The following is a 19,743-nucleotide window of genomic DNA, read 5'->3' on the forward strand; positions in this document are numbered from 1 at the left end:
TATTTTCAAAATTTAAATTGTTTCTGCGGACCTGCTGTTTCTACCACAATTAACAAAATATGTTACCCTGAATATGAAATATACAAGTTTTTACAAGTAACAGTTCGCTACATAAATGAAATTCAAGCGAACATTAAAGTTCTTTAGTGTCGAGCGTAGACATATTATTGTAGACACTCTCTTATGAGTTGAACCCCTATTCTCTTGTCACGACCACGTGGACTCCTCACGAGTCACCCGTGAACTCCTGGAGGTCCACCTGGATCACTTTGAAAACTAAGGCATCTAGAAAGTACTGGTCGCTTTTTCAAAATGGTTTCTAGGTTAGTATGTACTTACTGAGATAACGATACAATAAGCTGATGATGCAAATGCGGCATAGTGTCTGATTTTGTATTTTAAAATTCTAGCATATCCTTGTTGAGTGCAAAAATTAAAAAAAAAAAACAAAAAAGAACATTCTACAATGAAATCGTATTTTTTGGAATCTTTAAATATTTGAATATATGATTCACTTATTAACTTTTATTAAATTCTAATTGTAATTAAACCAATATTACGTATCTAAATGTATAAGAATCGTAAGAAAGGATCGGAACTGGTGCAAAGGAAGAGTAGTATTCGAAAGTTGATGTTATACACAAGTAGTTATTGAGTATTAAAAATATGAAATCATCACACATTCTTTTCATGATGTGTTGAAAGTTAGTTAATAAGAAAATACTAATAAATATGAAAGTCGTTGGCTCGAAATAAAATCATTTAGCAAAGAAACTGAGCTATGCGCTTATTATGTGATTGTAGTTTAAAAGTTAGGTTCTCCCTAATTTTACTTTTAAACTTAAAAAAACATTAAAGGATCTAAAGATGTTACAAAATATTGAAATAACTTATCTTCTATTAATAATATAATATATTCGCTGTTTGTATTGATGTTAGTGTATTTTATCTAATAAATCGTTAAGAAAGAAATGCATTTCATTTTTATTAACCTTGTTTATATTTTGTTCACTGCAAATCACTTGGCATTAAGTGTATATACAAAGTGTTTGGTTGGAGGTGTACGAGCTATAGGGGGGTGAATGGAAAACTTAGTTGTCAGCGAAGAGGCTTAAAGCTTTTAAACCTATTATCAATTACGTACCATAGAGAGCTCATAAAAAAAGAAAAATAAATTTATGTAACATATTAGGGAAAATGTGTTACATTAATTTATCTTTTTTTATTGGAATACGACGGACATATAAGTTATGGCAGTACAGACAAAGGTCAGATAGTGAACAATAAATAATTTCAATATGTATTAATACGAATTCAACGGAGAGCGCTATGCTCGGAGCTTCGCCGCGAGATCGAATCATCAATAAGTAGATCTGCAGAAGAACCAAGATCACTAGGTATTTCAATATATGTACATTGCAAGCAAGCAAGCAATCTTTACAAATAAATAAAATTGGACTACTACATGCATATGAATAAATATATATATATATAAACATTAAGGATATTTTAACATTTGATTATTTAAAGGAAAGATAATTCCTAACATTTTTTCAAGAATTATATTATCTAAATATTCATACCTATCATCACCATATCATCAAAAAACCCGTTTAGATTTCTACACTTTTCTAAGTGAGTGCCGAAATTTTCAAACACTAGTCGACAAAGAGATCATTAAATTGCTAAAATCTGTATAATCGTTAAGAAAAATGAACCATTTTGCCACGGGACGTGTTTTTCAATGTACTCTATAATATTATGTTATTGTTAGATTGCCGCGTGGCGATCCCGAAAATAACTCTGTCTTATGCAAACCACATAGTAAGTTAAAACATATATAATAACTGTTATATATTTGACATTAATAAAACCGGACTGCCGGTGGACCGAGCGGACTGCCGACTAGTTCCACAAAGGTGCGAAGGTGCAACGGTGCTTCATTATGTTTAATTAAATATATACGTGCTTGCATACCTTATGTTTACATGCTTATACAAATATATATATATATATATATATATATAATGTTCTCCGTCGGCCCACTAGGTGGACCGACGGCCTAGTTGTGGTCGCGACAAGTCGCTGGATGCAGTCGGCGCAGGACCGGTCATCGTGGCGATCTTTGAGAGAGAACGGCCTTAGGAACCTGGCAGCGGACGTCCATCGGCTGAAAACAACAAGAATAATATTTTATTTTTGATTTCTGTGGCTGGGACACATACGAATAACGAAACAAAATATGCATCACAAAACAATTTAATAAAAACATATTGTCATTAACACCAAACTCTTAATTGTTATACATGATTAGGACATTAGTGATCCCTCTGAAATACACTAATATAACAATATTAACTTTATTACCGCTAGTAGCTACACTGGCGGTCTCCCACAAGCTCCGAGTGATCATACCTTTTGAAAGGGAACCTTTGGATTACTCATTCTTGATAATTATTATTAATGCGCTAAAAATGATGTTCAAGTTTTGTAGCTACTTCAATAAAAAGCTTCGTCCCTCCAATCTAATTGCCGATGATACTTCGTCAAACCAGTTCTTAGCTGTATTTACTAAGCAAAATAATAATATCCTACTAAATTAGAATTCTTTTAACCGTATCGTTTCAAAGTTATCGTGATGCACCAGTCCATTCATATGTGGAAATCTCTTATAAATAGTTAAATTATTTTTTTACAATTCTTAATATGTAGGCATGTTGTGCACGTACTTTTGCTTTGGGTTTAAGTTAATGAACACTGTCAACTACTCGTACAACTTCCAAATAAATGACTAACAAAACTCAGGTTACAAACAATTAACAGATACATAAAATATCACTTATAGAAAATCTTTACGTGAGTATATTGTATGAAAATTGCTATTCTATACTTGAGCGTTACTTCGCTACATTGTCTCCGCCGTCAACCCTGTCGACCCTCGAAGTTTGCGTCGATGATCCAGTATCTAGAGCAACCCATTCACAAACTTTGTTAACATTAAAAACCCTTTTCACTTTTATAAGTATTTTGTTTAATAAGCTTCTAAAATCCGTTTATGGCCAAATCATTTACCACACAGGCCGTTCGATTGTGAAATGATTTACCGCGGAATATAGCACGTGCTATCTCATTACCTATTTTTAAGAAAATGATTAAGAACCATTTACTAGACCTATGATTATTTATCTGTTAATTCATTTCTTTATCTTCCTCTGTTTTTTTATTCTTTCTGAGGCAAGTGCGATCCAAATTAGTTTGGTGTTTTTATTTATTTTTGTATTATATTTATAATATCTATTATACCGTAATATGTATTATACCTTATTTATTATTAGTATATAGGTTATATACCTATGTATGTTTGCATATACGTATATTTTGCACACGTCAACTACTCATTAATTTTTACTTCAATCTTTTCCATACTATGGTTGTCTGTAAGAGATTGCTTTGTGTAATAAGACGGCCCATTTTACATTTTTGTTTATTATTATGAAACTATTTAAATGTATCCTAGCGTGTATAATAAATTAAATTAAGTAAATAAAATAAAATACGAGAAAATTCAATGAATTACAAGGGAGTGTATTATTAAACTATATTAAAGTAATATTGTAAACCATATTCAACATCCGGGAGTTTTTAGCTAATCAAAATGTGTTGAACTAATTTGAATCAAATCGCCTCAGCTACTTGGCTTTGAACGAACAATCGAATAGCGCCTTAATATTTTACAACATTGGTAATCTCGGCTTTAAATTTTATAAAAGATATCTCGGCGAAAAAGCTCAAAGTTTTTTAAACAATGAAACAAAAAATTATATTTCCTAATAGGCTTCGCTTTGCACTTGTGAAACGTCGACATTAATATATCGGACATTTAAATTTGCATTTATACATGAATTTTTTTACTTGCTCCCCTTATGCGGGTGGTGAAGGACACTGCTGGATACGCAAGCTGTTATTGAACTAGATTTGATCGCAAGGCTGAGCCAGGTTCTGTAACCAGACTCAGCTGTTATTTATTTATTTATTTATTTCAAGCTTCTTCACAGCTGAAAAGTTCGTATATACAAAAATATAAAATTAATTGGTTAACTGTGCCAATTACGAAGTTCACATCTTTATCGATTAATTAATATATATTATATAATGTATAATTATATTATAATATAGATAATTATAATGCAATTATTTAAATAAAATAAATAAATTAAGCTGTTACTGATTTACGGCAAAATTTGTAACTGTTTTTAATAAAACGTATGAAACATGATATCAAATATCATGTTTGAAATAATTGTGTATTTCTTTTTGGTTTATAATACTGTTTGTTTATTGCACATTAATAAAATAAAATACAACATATATCGACTATTAAGAGTCGGGAACGAACGAGATACAAAAGCTCTAGGTAATATCTTACAGACAATATGCATGCAATATTAAAGCCACACAGTGATTATATACAAATTTATTGCTTACGCTTGTATACTCGTATATTTACCGTCCGCGTACGCGACTGAACAAGTTGTGTTCTACGAAATGAAATTTTATTCAGTGACTCAAGTGCTCAAGTTATTATGCGCTATTTCTGTAATATTTTTTATTCATGTGTGGTACATTTGCATCGGAATTTAAAGTTTCTTGGAAATTAAATATATATTTATACATAAATATGTAAGAGATTTCTACCCAATACAGACACGTTACCGTCAGACTCGAGGGGCTTTTAGACTTGGAAGTTGGTGGGAGTATTTATTTTATCAAGTAAAGGTCAGCTAAGCACTGTTTTTATTATATTTCAATTGAAAAAACATGGATTTTGAGGAGGACGTTCATTAAAATTAAGCAAATCTTTAAACTATGGCATGTTTAAAACTTGGCCTCAATATTTTTTGGCATGTTAAGAATTAATGCAAAGCTACAGCGTGCAGAACATATGACTGTTTGAGCCTTAAGGTTTTACGGGGACCACGGAGCGGCAAGCGCGGCGAAGGATGTCAACCAGCGAGGTGAATAGACGACCCTGATATATCTTATTGGAAATGGGCGCAGCCCATGTCCAGCATGGGCCGTCTTACAGCTGATATGACGATGAACAGATTTAAAGAGACCTTGAATTAATTGTTTTAATAAAAGTAATAATTACTGTAACGTTAGAAAATGTACAAATCGATTACAATAAACATATCGCTTGTTATTACAATAAATTTAAGCTTTACGAATTCCCGTATTTGAACGTATTAACTATCTCTCTGACTTTTCGGCCTTTTAGCTCTGTAAGCTATGGGTGTATTTTGTTGTTTAATACGTGAAAAGAAAAAGGAAAAGACAAACTTCTCTAAGTAATTTAAGTCGTTCGTAACTTTTTAATGGCACGTTTTTTGGTAGAGACCCACTGCAGTTGATAAAACTTGATAAGGCTTTGTTTTGTATTGTTGTTTTTTGTTAGAACACGATTGTTTTTATTATTAAAAAAGTTAGATCACTTTGATTCTATTTTGGGTTATGTGTAATTTTAAATAATGTTTTTTATTCAACAAAAAGAGAGATTTTACATGATTTTTTTCAATATAATTAATAACTAAAACATATCAGACCATATCGCCCATACTAAAAAATATTTGTATAGACGTAACTCTACAAGATATATACACTCTTCCACATAACAGCAAAAATCACATGCCCTCTACATAAACGCGATACTGTTGCCTACCAAGCATGAGTTCTATTAATGACAGATGCGTTCCTGGGGTATCTTTGTTTACTTGGCCTGTACTCCGGTGGAATGCTAATTACATATCGAATGACAATCCAAACCGGGCTCCTTCTCTACTCTAACGAGCTTCCGTTCGAGCATCCTCAGAGCTCAACGACCCCGTCCGATCCAGAGACCTAAATTTGAAGCAATGACCCGAGCCGAAGCTACTGAGGGAGTCCTGAAGCTCGATTACTTATTGACTAATAAGCAAGCTTTTTAAAAAACCCCGGCGCTCGTACTTCTTGGATCCGGTTTAACTGTAAATGCCAATAGACATGGTGACCATTTTAACAGAAATAGTTAAACAGAAACAACGGTAAAGCACGCTGTGGTCACTCCGTTCCCGTAACTAAGAGTGATATTTCGAGTACCTTAAGGTAGCTTTTAGTTTAGGCAAAACCTTCCTAAACTTTGTTAGATACGGCGTTGTTAGAATCCACGAATTTTCCAGTAATTCTCTAAAAAGAAAGTGTTACAAACGTGGTACGTGATGAAATGTTTTTATGGATTTTTCTTTGAATACAATGAGTGGGCGTGTCTACGTATAGATCCTTGGAATCTCCAAAAGGGCGGTAACGTTTCACATTTAGTCTTTTGCAAGCTTTGCGGAGCGCGAACGTGCCAGACGCGTAGTTTAGTTATAATTTCGCGAATGTATAGATTGAAACCAAAAAATAATGTTAATTAAGGGGCAAAACTAAGTAATGTGAAAAAATGTTACCCACCTAGTTTTAAAAATTTGTCTAGTTTTCCACACAAAACAGCTCGTGGGTAAGTTTTTTTTTCGTATTTAAAGTTATATACAATATATAATTAGTGTATACAAAAATATCTCTTGTTATAATGTAAAAAACTTATAGCAAACGATTTTAAATATTTTTGTATTAACTTTTCGTTAAAATACCTTTAAAAAGGATTGATAATCAAAATACCAACTTAAATGAAATGAATTAATAAAACTTACATGAATGAACCATATAAAAATTAAAATCTTACCAAAAATTAATGAACAAAATTACTTGAACAATAAAATTCAAAATTTAAAAATTGATTGATTATGAGTAGATCAAACATCCTGTATTGTGAGAAATTTCAACCTGTCTCTGTTATATCATTTCGTGAAAAAAACTTCACTTCGTCACGCTGCCGGTCTTGCGAGATGTTATATTTAAATAATATTAACGCACTCTGCAAGTTTTCACTTGCCATCACTCACGTTGCTCGTTATTGCTATCAAAAAATGTTTCTACCAGCGTAAACAAAGATCATTGCCTTGCACATATATATATATATATATATTTATATATATATATATATATTTATATATATATATATATATTTATATATATATATATATATATATATATATATACAGGGTGTCCGGTAATAAATGGATAACCTTGAAATGTCTTATAGTACAACTTATGTCCGTTTTGAAAAAAATACAAAACATAATATGTTATATCACAAGTAGTACCTTTGATATATTTTTTTTAAAGAAAAGTCGATTTTTTTCTATCTTATTTTACTGTCTTGACTATGACCAAAAATGAATGATTTCTATTGGTTTTTGGTTATTTTATTATTATACACTAACTGTGCTAATAGATAAAAAGTAAACAGTATGAATAGCTTTTGCAGTTTTTATTTAAAAAAATTCGCAAATTAATTTATTTCTGAAAAACATGCAAAAAATATTATTTAAGCGAAGTTCAAACCTCTTGGGGATGAAAAAAATGTATGAACGTATGGGTGGCCAATAATTTTAAATAATGTCGCTTTCATGTAGATATTATAATGGTATAATTCATAAATGTATCTTCCATAAATAGTGACTTATTGCCATTAATGTAGAAAAGGAGAAAATTTGACTAAGTAACAAAATTTGTAATATGGGAACATTTTTTAAATTGAATTGTCTCTCTTAGTATATAATAATAAAATAACAAAAAACCAATAGAAATCATTCATTTTTGGTCATAGTGTTCAAGACAGTAAAATAAGATGGAAAAAAATCGACTTTTCTTTAAAAAAAATATATCAAAGGTACTACTTGTGATATATTATGTTTCGTATTTTTTTCAAAACGGACATAAGTTGTACTATAAGACATTTCAAGGTTATCCATTCATTACCGGCCTCCCTGTATATAGAAATATATATATACATATATATATATATATATATATATATAATTTCCTTGTAGCACCGAATTGTTAGTGTCATTTGTAGGTCCCTATATAATTTTTTTCAACTCTTTTTGTGATAAATTAGTGAACAACCGGGCAACATTAAACCATAGTCGTGACCTACGACAATGCCTAACGAGCAAGAAGCACAGAAAAAGAAGAAGCTGTTCGGAGATGCCGCCGCGGAAGCAATGCGAGTTGGCGTTCGACCACCATTCTGGCCAGAAGAATCGGCTTTGTGGGTCGCGCAGATCGAAGGGTTTGTGTTAGCAAATGTTACGGCTGATTCGACCAAGTTTTACCAGACCGCTGCTCAATTGGAACATCGCTACGCAGTCGAGGTGAATGTTATTATTACTAAACCACCCGCAACAGATAAATAAAATAAATTAAAAGCAGAGCTTATGAAGCGATTATCTGCGTCTCAGGAGCCTAAAGTCAAACAGTTACTTTTGCACGAAGAGTTAGATGACCGAAAGCCATCGCAGTTCTTGAGACATCTGCAAGATTTATCTGCTCCCTCAATTACAAATGATTTCCTTCAAACGTTATGATCCAGTCGCTAACCAAATGATATACATACTGTTATAGCTACACAATTAAGTATACCTGTGGAATAGAAGGCAGAGAGAAGGGCGCGTGCGTTCAACCTCCGAGCGTAGATCCCAATGAATGCTCCGTAAGGTGGATGCGTTGCATAGTTAACAATAATTGGCCGCGTAATATAAGTGCGATTTTATACTAAAGATCGCCATACCTATTTCCTATCTGACAATATTTGAGCCTATAATTAAATTTTATTTCTCTCTATTGCGGTTTTGGTTACTTTCTTACAGTAGTTGAGAAGTGTTTTCTTTCCTCTTCCTCTGACATGATGGAGGCGATAATCGCCTCCTCACTCTTCTTACCTAACCGGCATTCGGAGGCGACTCGGCGTCCTCCGAACGCGCGACAGTGGGCTTCCAGGTGGACTACGGTCTGGTCCACGCCCGGCTCACAGAAGCGCGTGGGGTCCTCCTTGAGCTTAAACTGGTGAAGGTACTCGGAGAACCCCCAGTGCCCCGTGAAGAGCTGGACCAAAACCGCGTCCACCTCGACACTGCGGAGCACGCGATAAGCTGAAACGTCGTGCGTCCGGCAAGAACTTCCGCTTTGTCGATGCCGTCGTTCTTTCCATATACCTCCTTTTCCATTGCGTCAAGCGTTCCCAGCCTAAGTGCCGCTTGACGAATGAGATGGTGCATTCCACGTAGTCCGGTCTTCTTTTGCACTTCAGGGCCGCGTCTTTGGCCAGTTGATCTGCCCTCTCATTCCCCTCCGTCCCCGGGTGCGCTTTTACCAAGTAAAGACTCACGACTTTCCATTTTTCTCGCTTTAATAATATTTTCTTTCACTCTTAACGCTAAGGGATGGTGGGTGTCAGACCATGCGACTGTTTGGAGGGCGGACCACGAGTCGCTCAGTATGGCGCATGACTGCGCCGACCCGCCGGCCGCAAACCATGTCGCTTCCGCCAATGTCGGCATCTCTACTTGGTATACAGTACAGAAGCCGCCCAATTTGAGCTTCTTGCTGTGCAGCTGTGCGGTTTCCTGCATGACGCAGAACGCCGCACTCTTCTATCCTCTATGCATCAAACTGACCAGACGGGTGTGGAAGTTTCCGGTAGCTAACCGGTAACTCCAGGTCCCGGCCCCCCACCACTTACCGAGAAAATCCTCTCTTTATTTCAAATAAATGGGCTGCTTCATGCACCTGTAGGTTCAGAGGAAGTAACCCGGCAAGGATAAGGGCCGAATGCAGGGACACGGTCCTGTGGGTCTATGCGATCTTCTGAGCCCCTTCTGAGCTCTGCTGCGCAGCACGCGTGCACCAGCTCACCTGCTAAAAACCTACATTTCTGCCAGCGTTGAATACATAAGAAAATAATCAAGCGACATACAAAACCGTGCGAGAAATCTATTTGTATAACTTTTTTCATCTTATATTTGATCCAATCGGTCACGACCTCTCACGGCTCATCTCATGGTTGACCTTATATTAAAGTTTTTGCGAGAGCGATGGACACACGGGGTATCTGGGGAATCTAAGACACTAAACTGAATTTAAGATCGTCGGATAACGTCTCTACTTCCTCCAGAACTCTTCACCCGTGAACGCGTCGTGCTATGTCCTATATCCTCCATGCCTGCTAATGCATGTGTTTATCGTATCTCGGTTTAGGATTAATAAACCCGTCATATTGTCAAACCCTCTAGGGTTTCATCGCGGGCATCAATGGCTGAGGAACCCTAAGCCAAAAATTTGGCATTTAAGTCGCCAACAAGTAAAACTGATCGAGGCGAGCATTGACGAATTACAACCTCCAACTCACCCAGGAATGTTTCGAATTCGGCGAGGCTTCTGTAAGGAGAGAAGTACGCTCCAATAATAACCGGCACCATAGAATCGCTGCATAACCTCTACCTCTGGCAATGAGTCTAGAAGCTACATTGTTATTAACTCCTGCTGCTATGATGGCCTCCAACCCCTCAGTGTCCCTAACCCAATTTTCACAAGGAATAACATAGTAAGGCTCAGCAACCACTGCTACATCCATAGAACACTGACCTTGCTGCAATAAATCTTGCGAATATAAATTACTGTACTAGTACGTACAGTGATTTATATTCGCTTGAAAAAAGCGATAGTAGGACATTGTATTAATTATTATTATCTTTTCCACTGTGGATTGTGTGTCCTTTTCCAAATTGTTTTTAGCCACACATGTGGCGTGGGGGAATACTAGAGATGATCCGAAGGGAGACACTGTTTTGGAGTGGGCAGCCCGACTGGATCTCCGACTTGTCAAGAGGGGAACCGTCAAAAAGTGCGTGCGCTGGCAGGGGAAGTCGGTTGTGGACTTAACATGGGCCACTCCCACTGATGTGCGTATGCTATCGGGCTGACGGGTTGCAGAGGAAGTGGTCACTCTTTCTAACCATCGCCACATCGTCTTCAATTTTGAGATCCGCAGGCCCGTCGCTGACTCCGGCGGCCGCGACGGCAGCACTACGCGGTGCTGGTGTTTGAAGTGGCTGGACAAAGACCAGCTGAAGGCCGCCGCCTGCGTTGCCGATTAACCGAACGCCGAAGAGGTTCTGTCCGAACCGGAAAGGGGAGCGAACTGGTTCCGGGAGACGCTGACGCAAATTTGCGTAGTGTCGGTGCCCCGGGCCGGTCGTCCCAAGCGCGGGGCTGTGCATGGTGGTCGGCGGAAATTGCGGAACTACGCAAGGTCTACTTGCTGAGCCGCCGCCAGTACAACAGAGCCTGAAGGAGGCGAAGGCGAGCTCCAGAGGAGAAGATGGCCAGACTATACAGGGAGTACCGGGCGGCTACAAAGACGCTGCAGAAGGCGATGGCGATCGCCAAGGCACGGTCCTGGATCGAGCTCCTGCAGGGACTCGACAGGGATCCGTGGGGGCGTCCATACCGAATGGTGCTGGGAAAACTCTGGCCCTGGATGCTCCCGACGACGGAGACCTTAGAACTGGTCTTTCTGAAGAGAGTATACTCTCTTTCCGGAAGATGGAAGTCCTTCCGCACACCTCCCGGCACATCCGTGGAAGTGGACGGATAAGACGGGGGTGAGGAGCCATGAGCCGCCTCAGAGCGCTAAACATAGCGATACTCAGTCTGGCGTCTTTGGGGGGCAAGCTGGCGGAGCTATTCACGAGCTGTCTCCGCCGAGCCACGTTTCCCACGCCTTGGAAGGAGGCGCGATTGGTCCTCTTGAGGAAAGAAGGCAGGGCCGCAGAATCTCCCTCTGCGTACCGTCCCATATGCCTGCTGGACGAGTGCGGCAAGCTGTTCGAAAGGATACTTGCCGCCCGTATCGGCGGGCATCTGCCTCGCGTCGGTCCCGATCTCGCCGACTGCCAGTTTGGCTTCCGTCAGAGGCGTTCGACCGTCGACGCGATCATGCGCGTTCGGTCCTTGTCGGAGCAGGCCGTGTCTCGGGGTGGTGTAGCGTTGGCGATAAGCCTCGACATCGTCAACGCTTTCAACTCACTGCCCTGGGATGCGATAAGGGAAGGACTGATCCAGCACGAGGTCTCTCCCTGCTTGCGAGGCGTCATCGGCGACTACTTGCGAGACGGGTACATCGTGTACATCAAGACGGAAGGAGGAACCAGAGGGAGATCAAGCGCGTGGTGCCGCAGGGGTCGGTTTTAGGACCTCTCTTGTGGAACCTCGCGTACGATGCGGTTCTGCGAGTCAATCTCCCCGCTGGCGTGAGCGTCGCATGTTACGCCGACGACACGCTGGTGATCACTGCTTACATTTGTAGCCCATTCGTAAAAATGGATGGGTCGTCAAATACACTCATTACAGAGCCACTTTTATGAATGGAAATGATGTCTAAATCAACGACTATGTACAGTGAGTAATTGCCTACACGCAGCAAACATTCGTTGCTCAATCATGAAAGTAATGGTAGCGTGTTTCTCTTGTCTAGTATTGTCGTTATTAACAAATATTACCGCTATACGTTTACACTGCTAAGAGTATAAATCTTTTGGCAATCTGCGGCGAGCAACAGGCTTCGGGTTACGAATCGACGGCAGCAAAGAGTGGACTGTGGATAGTGTGCTACGTTCGGCGTGAAACAAACACAGCTGACATTTGTAAAACTTACGTTAAAAGTAATTGTCTCTTGTTATTCTCTTATTACAGAGCCACTTTCAGAAATGCGAATGATGTACAAATCAACGAATGCAACGTGGGTAATTGTCGACAGGCAGCGGATATACGTCGTCATTCATGAAATGAAAATTAATTTGATTTTTTTGTATACCGTTGTCGTTACCAACAAATAGTATTGTTATATGTATATACTGCAAAGGGTATAATTCTTTTGGCAATTTGAGGCGATAATAACAATAATTCATCTTTTATTCTTACATCAAACAGGATCTAATAATCCATTAGGAATTAATAGTAATTTAGATAAAATTCCTTTTCACCCATTTTTTACATTTAAGGATTTTTAATTTTATTGGATTCATTATTTTAATTTTATTATTAACTCTTTTAACTTTAACTAATCCTTATTTATTAGGAGATCCAGAAAATTTTATTCCTGCTAATCCATTAGTAACTCCTATCCATATTCAACCTGAATGATATTTCTTATTCGCTTATGCAATTTTACGATCTATCCCTAATAAATTAGGAGGAGTAATTGCTTTAGTTATATCTATTTTAATTTTAATTATCTTACCATTTACATTTAATTAAAAAAAATACAAGGAATTCAATTCTATCCTATTAACCAAATTATTTTCTGAATTATAATTATTACTATTTTTTTATTAACTTGAATTGGAGCACGCCCAGTCGAAGATCCTTATATTATTACTGGCCAATTATTAACTATTATATACTTTTCTTATTTTATTATTAATCCTATTATTAACAAATTTTGAGATAACTTAATTTTTAATTAATATTTAAATTAATGAGCTTGTATAAGCATTTGTTTTGAAAACTTAAGAAAGAATATTTATTCTATTAATTTATACTAAAAATATTATTTAATTTAAAAAAAATTTTACCCCAATAAAAAATAATAAAAAAATTAATGAAATAGGTGAATAACCTTTTCAAGATAAATATATTAATTTATCATAACGATATCGAGGCAAGGTTCCTCGTACTCAAATAAATAAAAAAGAAATAAAAACTTATTTTAAATAAAAAATTAATCTAAGTCTATAACCCCCTATACATATTAAAATAAATAATAATCTTATAAATAAAATTCTAGAATATTCTGCTAAGAAAATTAAAGCAAATCCTCCTCTTCTATATTCAATATTAAACCCAGAAACTAATTCTCTTTCTCCTTCAGCAAAATCAAAAGGAGTTCGATTAGTCTCAGCTAATCTTGATGATATTCAACATAATCTTAAAGGAATTATTAAAAATAAAAATCAAATTATTTCCTGATAAAAAAAAGATATTAAATTAAAATCTATAATTAAAATAATTCTTGATAATATAATTAAAGCTAATCTAACTTCATAAGAAATAGTTTGAGCAACCGCTCGTAAACTTCCAATAAAGCATAATTAGAATTAGAAGATCATCCAGCAACTATAACAGTATAAACTCCTAAACTAGTACAACATAAAAAAAATTCCTAAATTAAATCTAATTATATTAAAATAATAAGGAATTAATATTCATAATATTAAAGAAATAATAAATCTAATAAGAGGAGAAAAATAATAAGATAAATAATTAGAATAATTAGGGAAAGTATGCTCCTTAGTAAATAATTTAATAGCATCAGAAAAAGGCTGTAAAATTCCCATAAAACCAACTTTATTAGGCCCTTTTCGAATTTGAATATAACCTAAAACTTTACGTTCGAATAAAGTTAAAAAAGCAACTCCTACTAAAACACCAATAATTATAATTAATATCCCAATAATAAATAATATTATATCTTTTATCATCATTTACTATATATATAAATAATTATATATTCAGGACTTCTAAAATCATTACATTTTTTCTGCCAAAATAGTTATTAATTTGTTAATAACATTCATTTTATAAAAATTATTTTTAATATTTGATCCTTTCGTACTAAAATATTATAATTTTCTAAAGATAGAAACCAACCTGGCTCACACCGGTTTGAACTCAGAAGATGTAAGATTTTAATGATCGAACAGATCAAAAATTTTAAACTTTTGCATTTAAATTTTATCTTAATCCAACATCGAGGTCGCAAACTTTTTTTCTTATAAGAACTAAAAAAAAAATTACGCTGTTATCCCTAAGGTAATTTTTTCTTATAATCATTATTAATGGATCATTAAATCATAAATCAATGTTAAATTTTAAAAAAAGTTAAATTAATTTTTCTATCACCCAAATAAAATAATTTAATTAATTCTAATTATAAAATTTATATATTAATAATTAATTAATTAAATTATAAAACTATATAGGGTCTTCTCGTCTTTTAAAATTATTTTAGCTTTTTAACTTAAAAATTAAATTTTATAAATTAAATAGAGACAGCTTATATCTCATCCAATCTTTCATACAAGTCACCAATTAAAAGACTATTGATTATGCTACCTTTGTACAGTCAAAATACTGCAGCCCTTTAATAATTTATCAGTGGGCAGATTAGACTTTATATTATTTTCAAAAAGACATGTTTTTGAAAAACAAGTGAATATAAATTTTTGCCTAATTCCTTTACTTAATTTTTCATAAATCTAAATTTATTATTTATATTTTAATATACTAATTTTATCATTATAATTAATTTTTGTGATGTGGAAAAACGTTTATTTAGTTATTAAAACAATTTGTGCGCGGAAAATGAATAATTCGCCTACGCGCGGTTGCGCATCGAACCATGGCCCAAATCCGACTCTCTAGAACTCCAACGGCCGCGGGCGCACGTGCTGCGTCTTGGCTACCTGCCAAGAGCAAGCAAGAGCGCGTATCGTGCACGCCGTGCGAGTGAGCGAGACGAGTGGGCGAGACTAACAAAAGGTTAAGCGTTGTGACGACGTCCGCGGGAACTTTCACATATGGCGGCTTTTTATATAGCAATATTATTACATACTCCCCCTTTTGACCAGGACCAGTGACCTCACAACTGGTCAAACCGACACAAGCTTTCGCGGTCGGCCGCGAGGACGTTTTGGAGCCACAGGCTCAGGAATCTCAGTGCATTCACCCTCTCGCGAATGATAGCGTCTTAAGTCAGAGACATGATACTTCCCAATGGTAATGTCGGACTTATCAGGAAACGCTAACAGGTACGTAGTTGGGCTAACTTTCTTCTGAACGACGTAAGGCCCGTCTCGTTTAGGTACGAACTTAGCGCTGACACCTTTTGCAGAGTTGCTGAGAACGTGCGTTTTCATCAATACGAGGTCGCCGACGTCGAGACTGTCACTTTTATGAATTTTATCTTTAACAGCTTTGCGGAGGTCTTGTTGGTGTTCAATACTTTCTTTACTGGACTGGAGAGTATCTGCGAGTCTTAGCAGATAAGGTGTGATTTGCGGCACGTAGTTCTCCGCTTCGACAACTGCACGCAAGTCCGTCTGAGCTGCAATTGGTGAGCGAAGTTCGCAAGCATAAGTCAGGTATGCAGGAGTCTGGCGGTACGGCGGGACGGCGATCGGCGGGTGGGTGCCGGTGTCAATGTGGTGTTCAGCGAACGACGTCGGTCCTCCCCCTTCTCGGAAAATGTCCACGTATTCCTGCAATGTCTGCGCAAGGCTTGCTCTTTCAGGTGGTGACAGCATCATACCCTCGTCCGAACGCAACATGTCGGCAGAGGCGCACCCGATCAAGTTACGTGATTTCTCACAACGCAAGGGGTGAATGACCTGAGGTTGATCAGCTGTGAACCACGTTTCATTAAAAATATCAATAACCAAACCAGCTTTACGTATAAAATCAATGCCTAGCAAAGTTTCATTGTTAACTGCATCTGGAAAAATAACAAAAGTGATAGGTATTGATGCGCCCGCGAGCATCACCACAACGTCCACCAGTCTGACTGTCACGTCACGCAACTACACCGTCAGCAAGTTTCACAGTCATGACGCTACTACGCATCGGCTGCCCTAACTTAAGCAACAAGGATTACAGCGTGGATCCGGCAACGCTACGTTTAGCCGCCGTGTCTAATAGACCGGTACCGCGATAGACGAAAATCTCTATGTCCAAAATTGGACGGCCTTTGGTACAAACATCCGGAGGCAAGCGCTCGATACGCGAGTTATCCACTGACCGCGCATTAGGCACATCATATACATTACAAACAGAATATAACAAATCAGTATTACAATCAAAAGAAACATGGGCATCTTTACTATAAACATTAGCATGCGGCTTAATACTATTACTTGAAGCCTCTGAGAAACAAACATGTGAGTTTCCAGAGTCACTACTCTTTGACGGGAATACATGACATGTCTGTGTTAACATACTCTTTGACATACATTTGTTTTGAATTTTCAAATTACTCTTAGAGCCGTTTTAGTATGACACTGCGATGCATCGATTTTGGAACATAAATGCCTATTTATTGACATAAAATCGCACGAAGAGAACGAATCCTTAGTGTCCGTATTTTTTGTATTACAGTTAACACAATTAGCACGAATGACACCTTTCATACCACAACCGTAACATGAAACTGTATGCGGATCACTTTTAGATTTAAGCCTTGAGCACTCATCGCGATCATGTTCACTCTTCTTGTAATAAACACAAAACCGTTTACCTCGATTCGGCGCATTCGCTGCGCTTACCACAGCAGGTACAGCGACGGCGGCGGCGGCGCGTGCGTTGCACGTTGCACGCGCGCGCGAGCCCGCATTCCCTGCTCGATGATCTGACGGCGTGCGGGACTACGCGACCGATGAGACCTCCATCAGCGACTCCTCTATGCAGCGCGCTTTTGAGACCAACTCGTCAACGCTTTGTACACTTTCACGTGTTAATCGCTTCCGAATACGCTTATTTAAAAAACCATAAATCATGTCTAAATGAATTCTTTCGTCCAATGCATACGGGAGTTTGGCGATCGAGGCGCGTAAACGACCGATGAATACTTCCGATTGCTCCCGGTCTCCTTGCTCAGAAGCGAAGATGTCTCGGAATATTTTATGCGGGGGGCGGGGCGCTCCGTACATAGCGCGTAAGCGCTGCAGCGCGTCCTCCCACGACGCTATCGATGCTTTTACGCCTCGGAACCATACGGCTGCCTCTCCTTCGAGTAGCATCGGTAAACCACGAAGTGCATGATCGTCGTCCGCGATGTTTATACATTCTTTGTATATCACAATCGCGTCGATAAATGCTTCCAGAATGTCGGAGTCGCGTGAGGCGCCACTGAAACGAGCCGTGCAACCGGCAAAGTTTCCCGACGGAGACAGATGAGCCGAAGACGACGATGGTGATGGTGATGGCGAGGGCGCTCCTGCGATGAAGGCCGGCGATCGCAGCAAAAGGCTCTCGAGTAGCTGGCGGTTTGACTCCGCTTGAGCCTTGGCGAACGCCGCCATGAACGACGATAGCTGCCCCTCGGTCATGAACCTGCCCGAGTCTTCATCCTCGACGTCGTTACGGACGCCTGGAGCTTTGCGACGCGGCATCGCAAACAACAGATGCAAAACCACTGACGAAATTAACTTCGATAACGCACAATTGTTAAATTTTCGAAGGGATTCTTCTACGACGCTAAGATGACGAACGGTCGAGTACGCGATTTCGTCGATAATTAGCGCGTAGGCCACGGGTTGGGCGCCAGTGTGATGTGGAAAAACGTTTATTTAATTATTAAAACAATTTGTGCGCGGAAAATGAATAATTCGCCTACGCGCGGTTGCGCATCGAACCATGGCTCAAATCCGACTCTCTAGAACTCCAACGGCCGCGGGCGCACGTGCTGCGCGTCTTGGCTACCTGCCAAGAGCAAGCAAGAGCGCGTATCGTGCACGCCGTGCGAGTGAGCGAGACGAGTGGGCGAGACGAACAAAAGGTTAAGCGTTGTGACGACGTCCGCGGGAACTTTCACATATGGCGGCTTTTTATATAGCAATATTATTACATTTTTATTTAATTATAAATTATTTTTTATAAAAAATTAAATATTTAATTTTAAATTTTAAAATAAATTAAATTATTTATAAAAAATTATAATTTATTAACAATATAAATTCTAAAATTTTAAATTAATAAATTTAATTTATATTATAATATTTTATTCTAAAGCTTATCCCTTAAAATATTGAATATTTTTTAGTATAAATTTAATTAATAAAAATTATATAATAAAATATTTTAAATTAAATTTTTTTCTAAAAAAACTAGATATATTTAAAAACGATTAACATTTCATTTCTAATTAATTATTAAAAATAATTATTCAACATTAACTTTTATAATTAATTAACTCTTTTAAATTCAAAAATTTTTTTCATAAAAAATTTTATTAATAAACTCTGATACACAAGATACAATAAATAAAATTACTTTTATTTTGATTAATTTTCAAATATTTAAAATTTATTTTACAATACTAATTTACTATAAAATTTTTAATTTTTTCTTTATAAATACTTTAACCCCCCTTTAAATATCTATATTTTAAATTTTTTTTATTATTTTTTATTTATTAATTTTTCCCCCTCAAATTAATTATTAATATAATATCATTTCAATGTAAATGAAATACTTTTTCAAGCTCTAATTTGTTCTTTCTAGAAACACTTTCCAGTACCTCTACTTTGTTACGACTTATTTCAATTCATAAATGAAAGCGACGGGCAACGTGTACATATTTTAATTTAAAATCATTTTATTAAACTAAATAAAATTACATTTAAATCCATGTAGTGATCTCACTATGACTAGTCACTTTGTTATTTAAATTGTTTTTTTATTAAAATTGTTGTTTGCCAAAATTTATATTTACATTTATTATTGTACAAAAGATTTTATTTACATTTATTTTAATACAAAAGATTTTTTTACATTTATTTACAATATCTTGTGTAACCTAGTCATTTGTACAACTTAAACTAATAAATAGATAAATATTATAAAATATGAAAAACATTGTAAACTTACCTAAATTCATTTCAACTATATTTACTTGTAATTGTTTATGTGTATTTAATAAATAAATATTCGAGGTTCAAACTGACAAATCGACTTTGTACGCAACATTTATTTTAGTAGTTTAGCCGCGAC

The 19,743-nt window shown here is 36.7% G+C and overlaps 1 protein-coding gene and 1 pseudogene across 1 annotated transcript; both read right to left on the reverse strand.

Moving 5' to 3' along the window:
* Window positions 1-4,797: 4,797 nt before the first annotated feature.
* Window positions 4,798-14,462, reverse strand: LOC137920010 (NADH-ubiquinone oxidoreductase chain 1-like; annotated as a pseudogene).
* A 2,934-nt stretch (window positions 14,463-17,396) lies between these two features.
* Window positions 17,397-18,143, reverse strand: LOC137920021 (activity-regulated cytoskeleton associated protein 2-like). The gene has a single exon (XM_068763256.1). It carries the CDS (start codon window positions 18,141-18,143, stop codon window positions 17,397-17,399), a length of 747 nt encoding a protein of 248 aa, XP_068619357.1.
* Window positions 18,144-19,743: the final 1,600 nt, after the last annotated feature.

Source organism: Battus philenor, unplaced genomic scaffold (genome assembly GCF_028537555.1).
Source record: "Battus philenor isolate CCGP_79_NKW_IND1 unplaced genomic scaffold, ilBatPhil1.0.hap1 SCAF_1, whole genome shotgun sequence".
Classification (NCBI taxonomy): Eukaryota; Metazoa; Arthropoda; class Insecta; order Lepidoptera; family Papilionidae; genus Battus; species Battus philenor.

Bases quoted from the DNA above. Each gene is read 5' to 3' on its own strand.
- LOC137920021 (XM_068763256.1), bottom strand. From the start codon at position 18,143: ATGCCGCGTCGCAAAGCTCCAGGCGTCCGTAACGACGTCGAGGATGAA.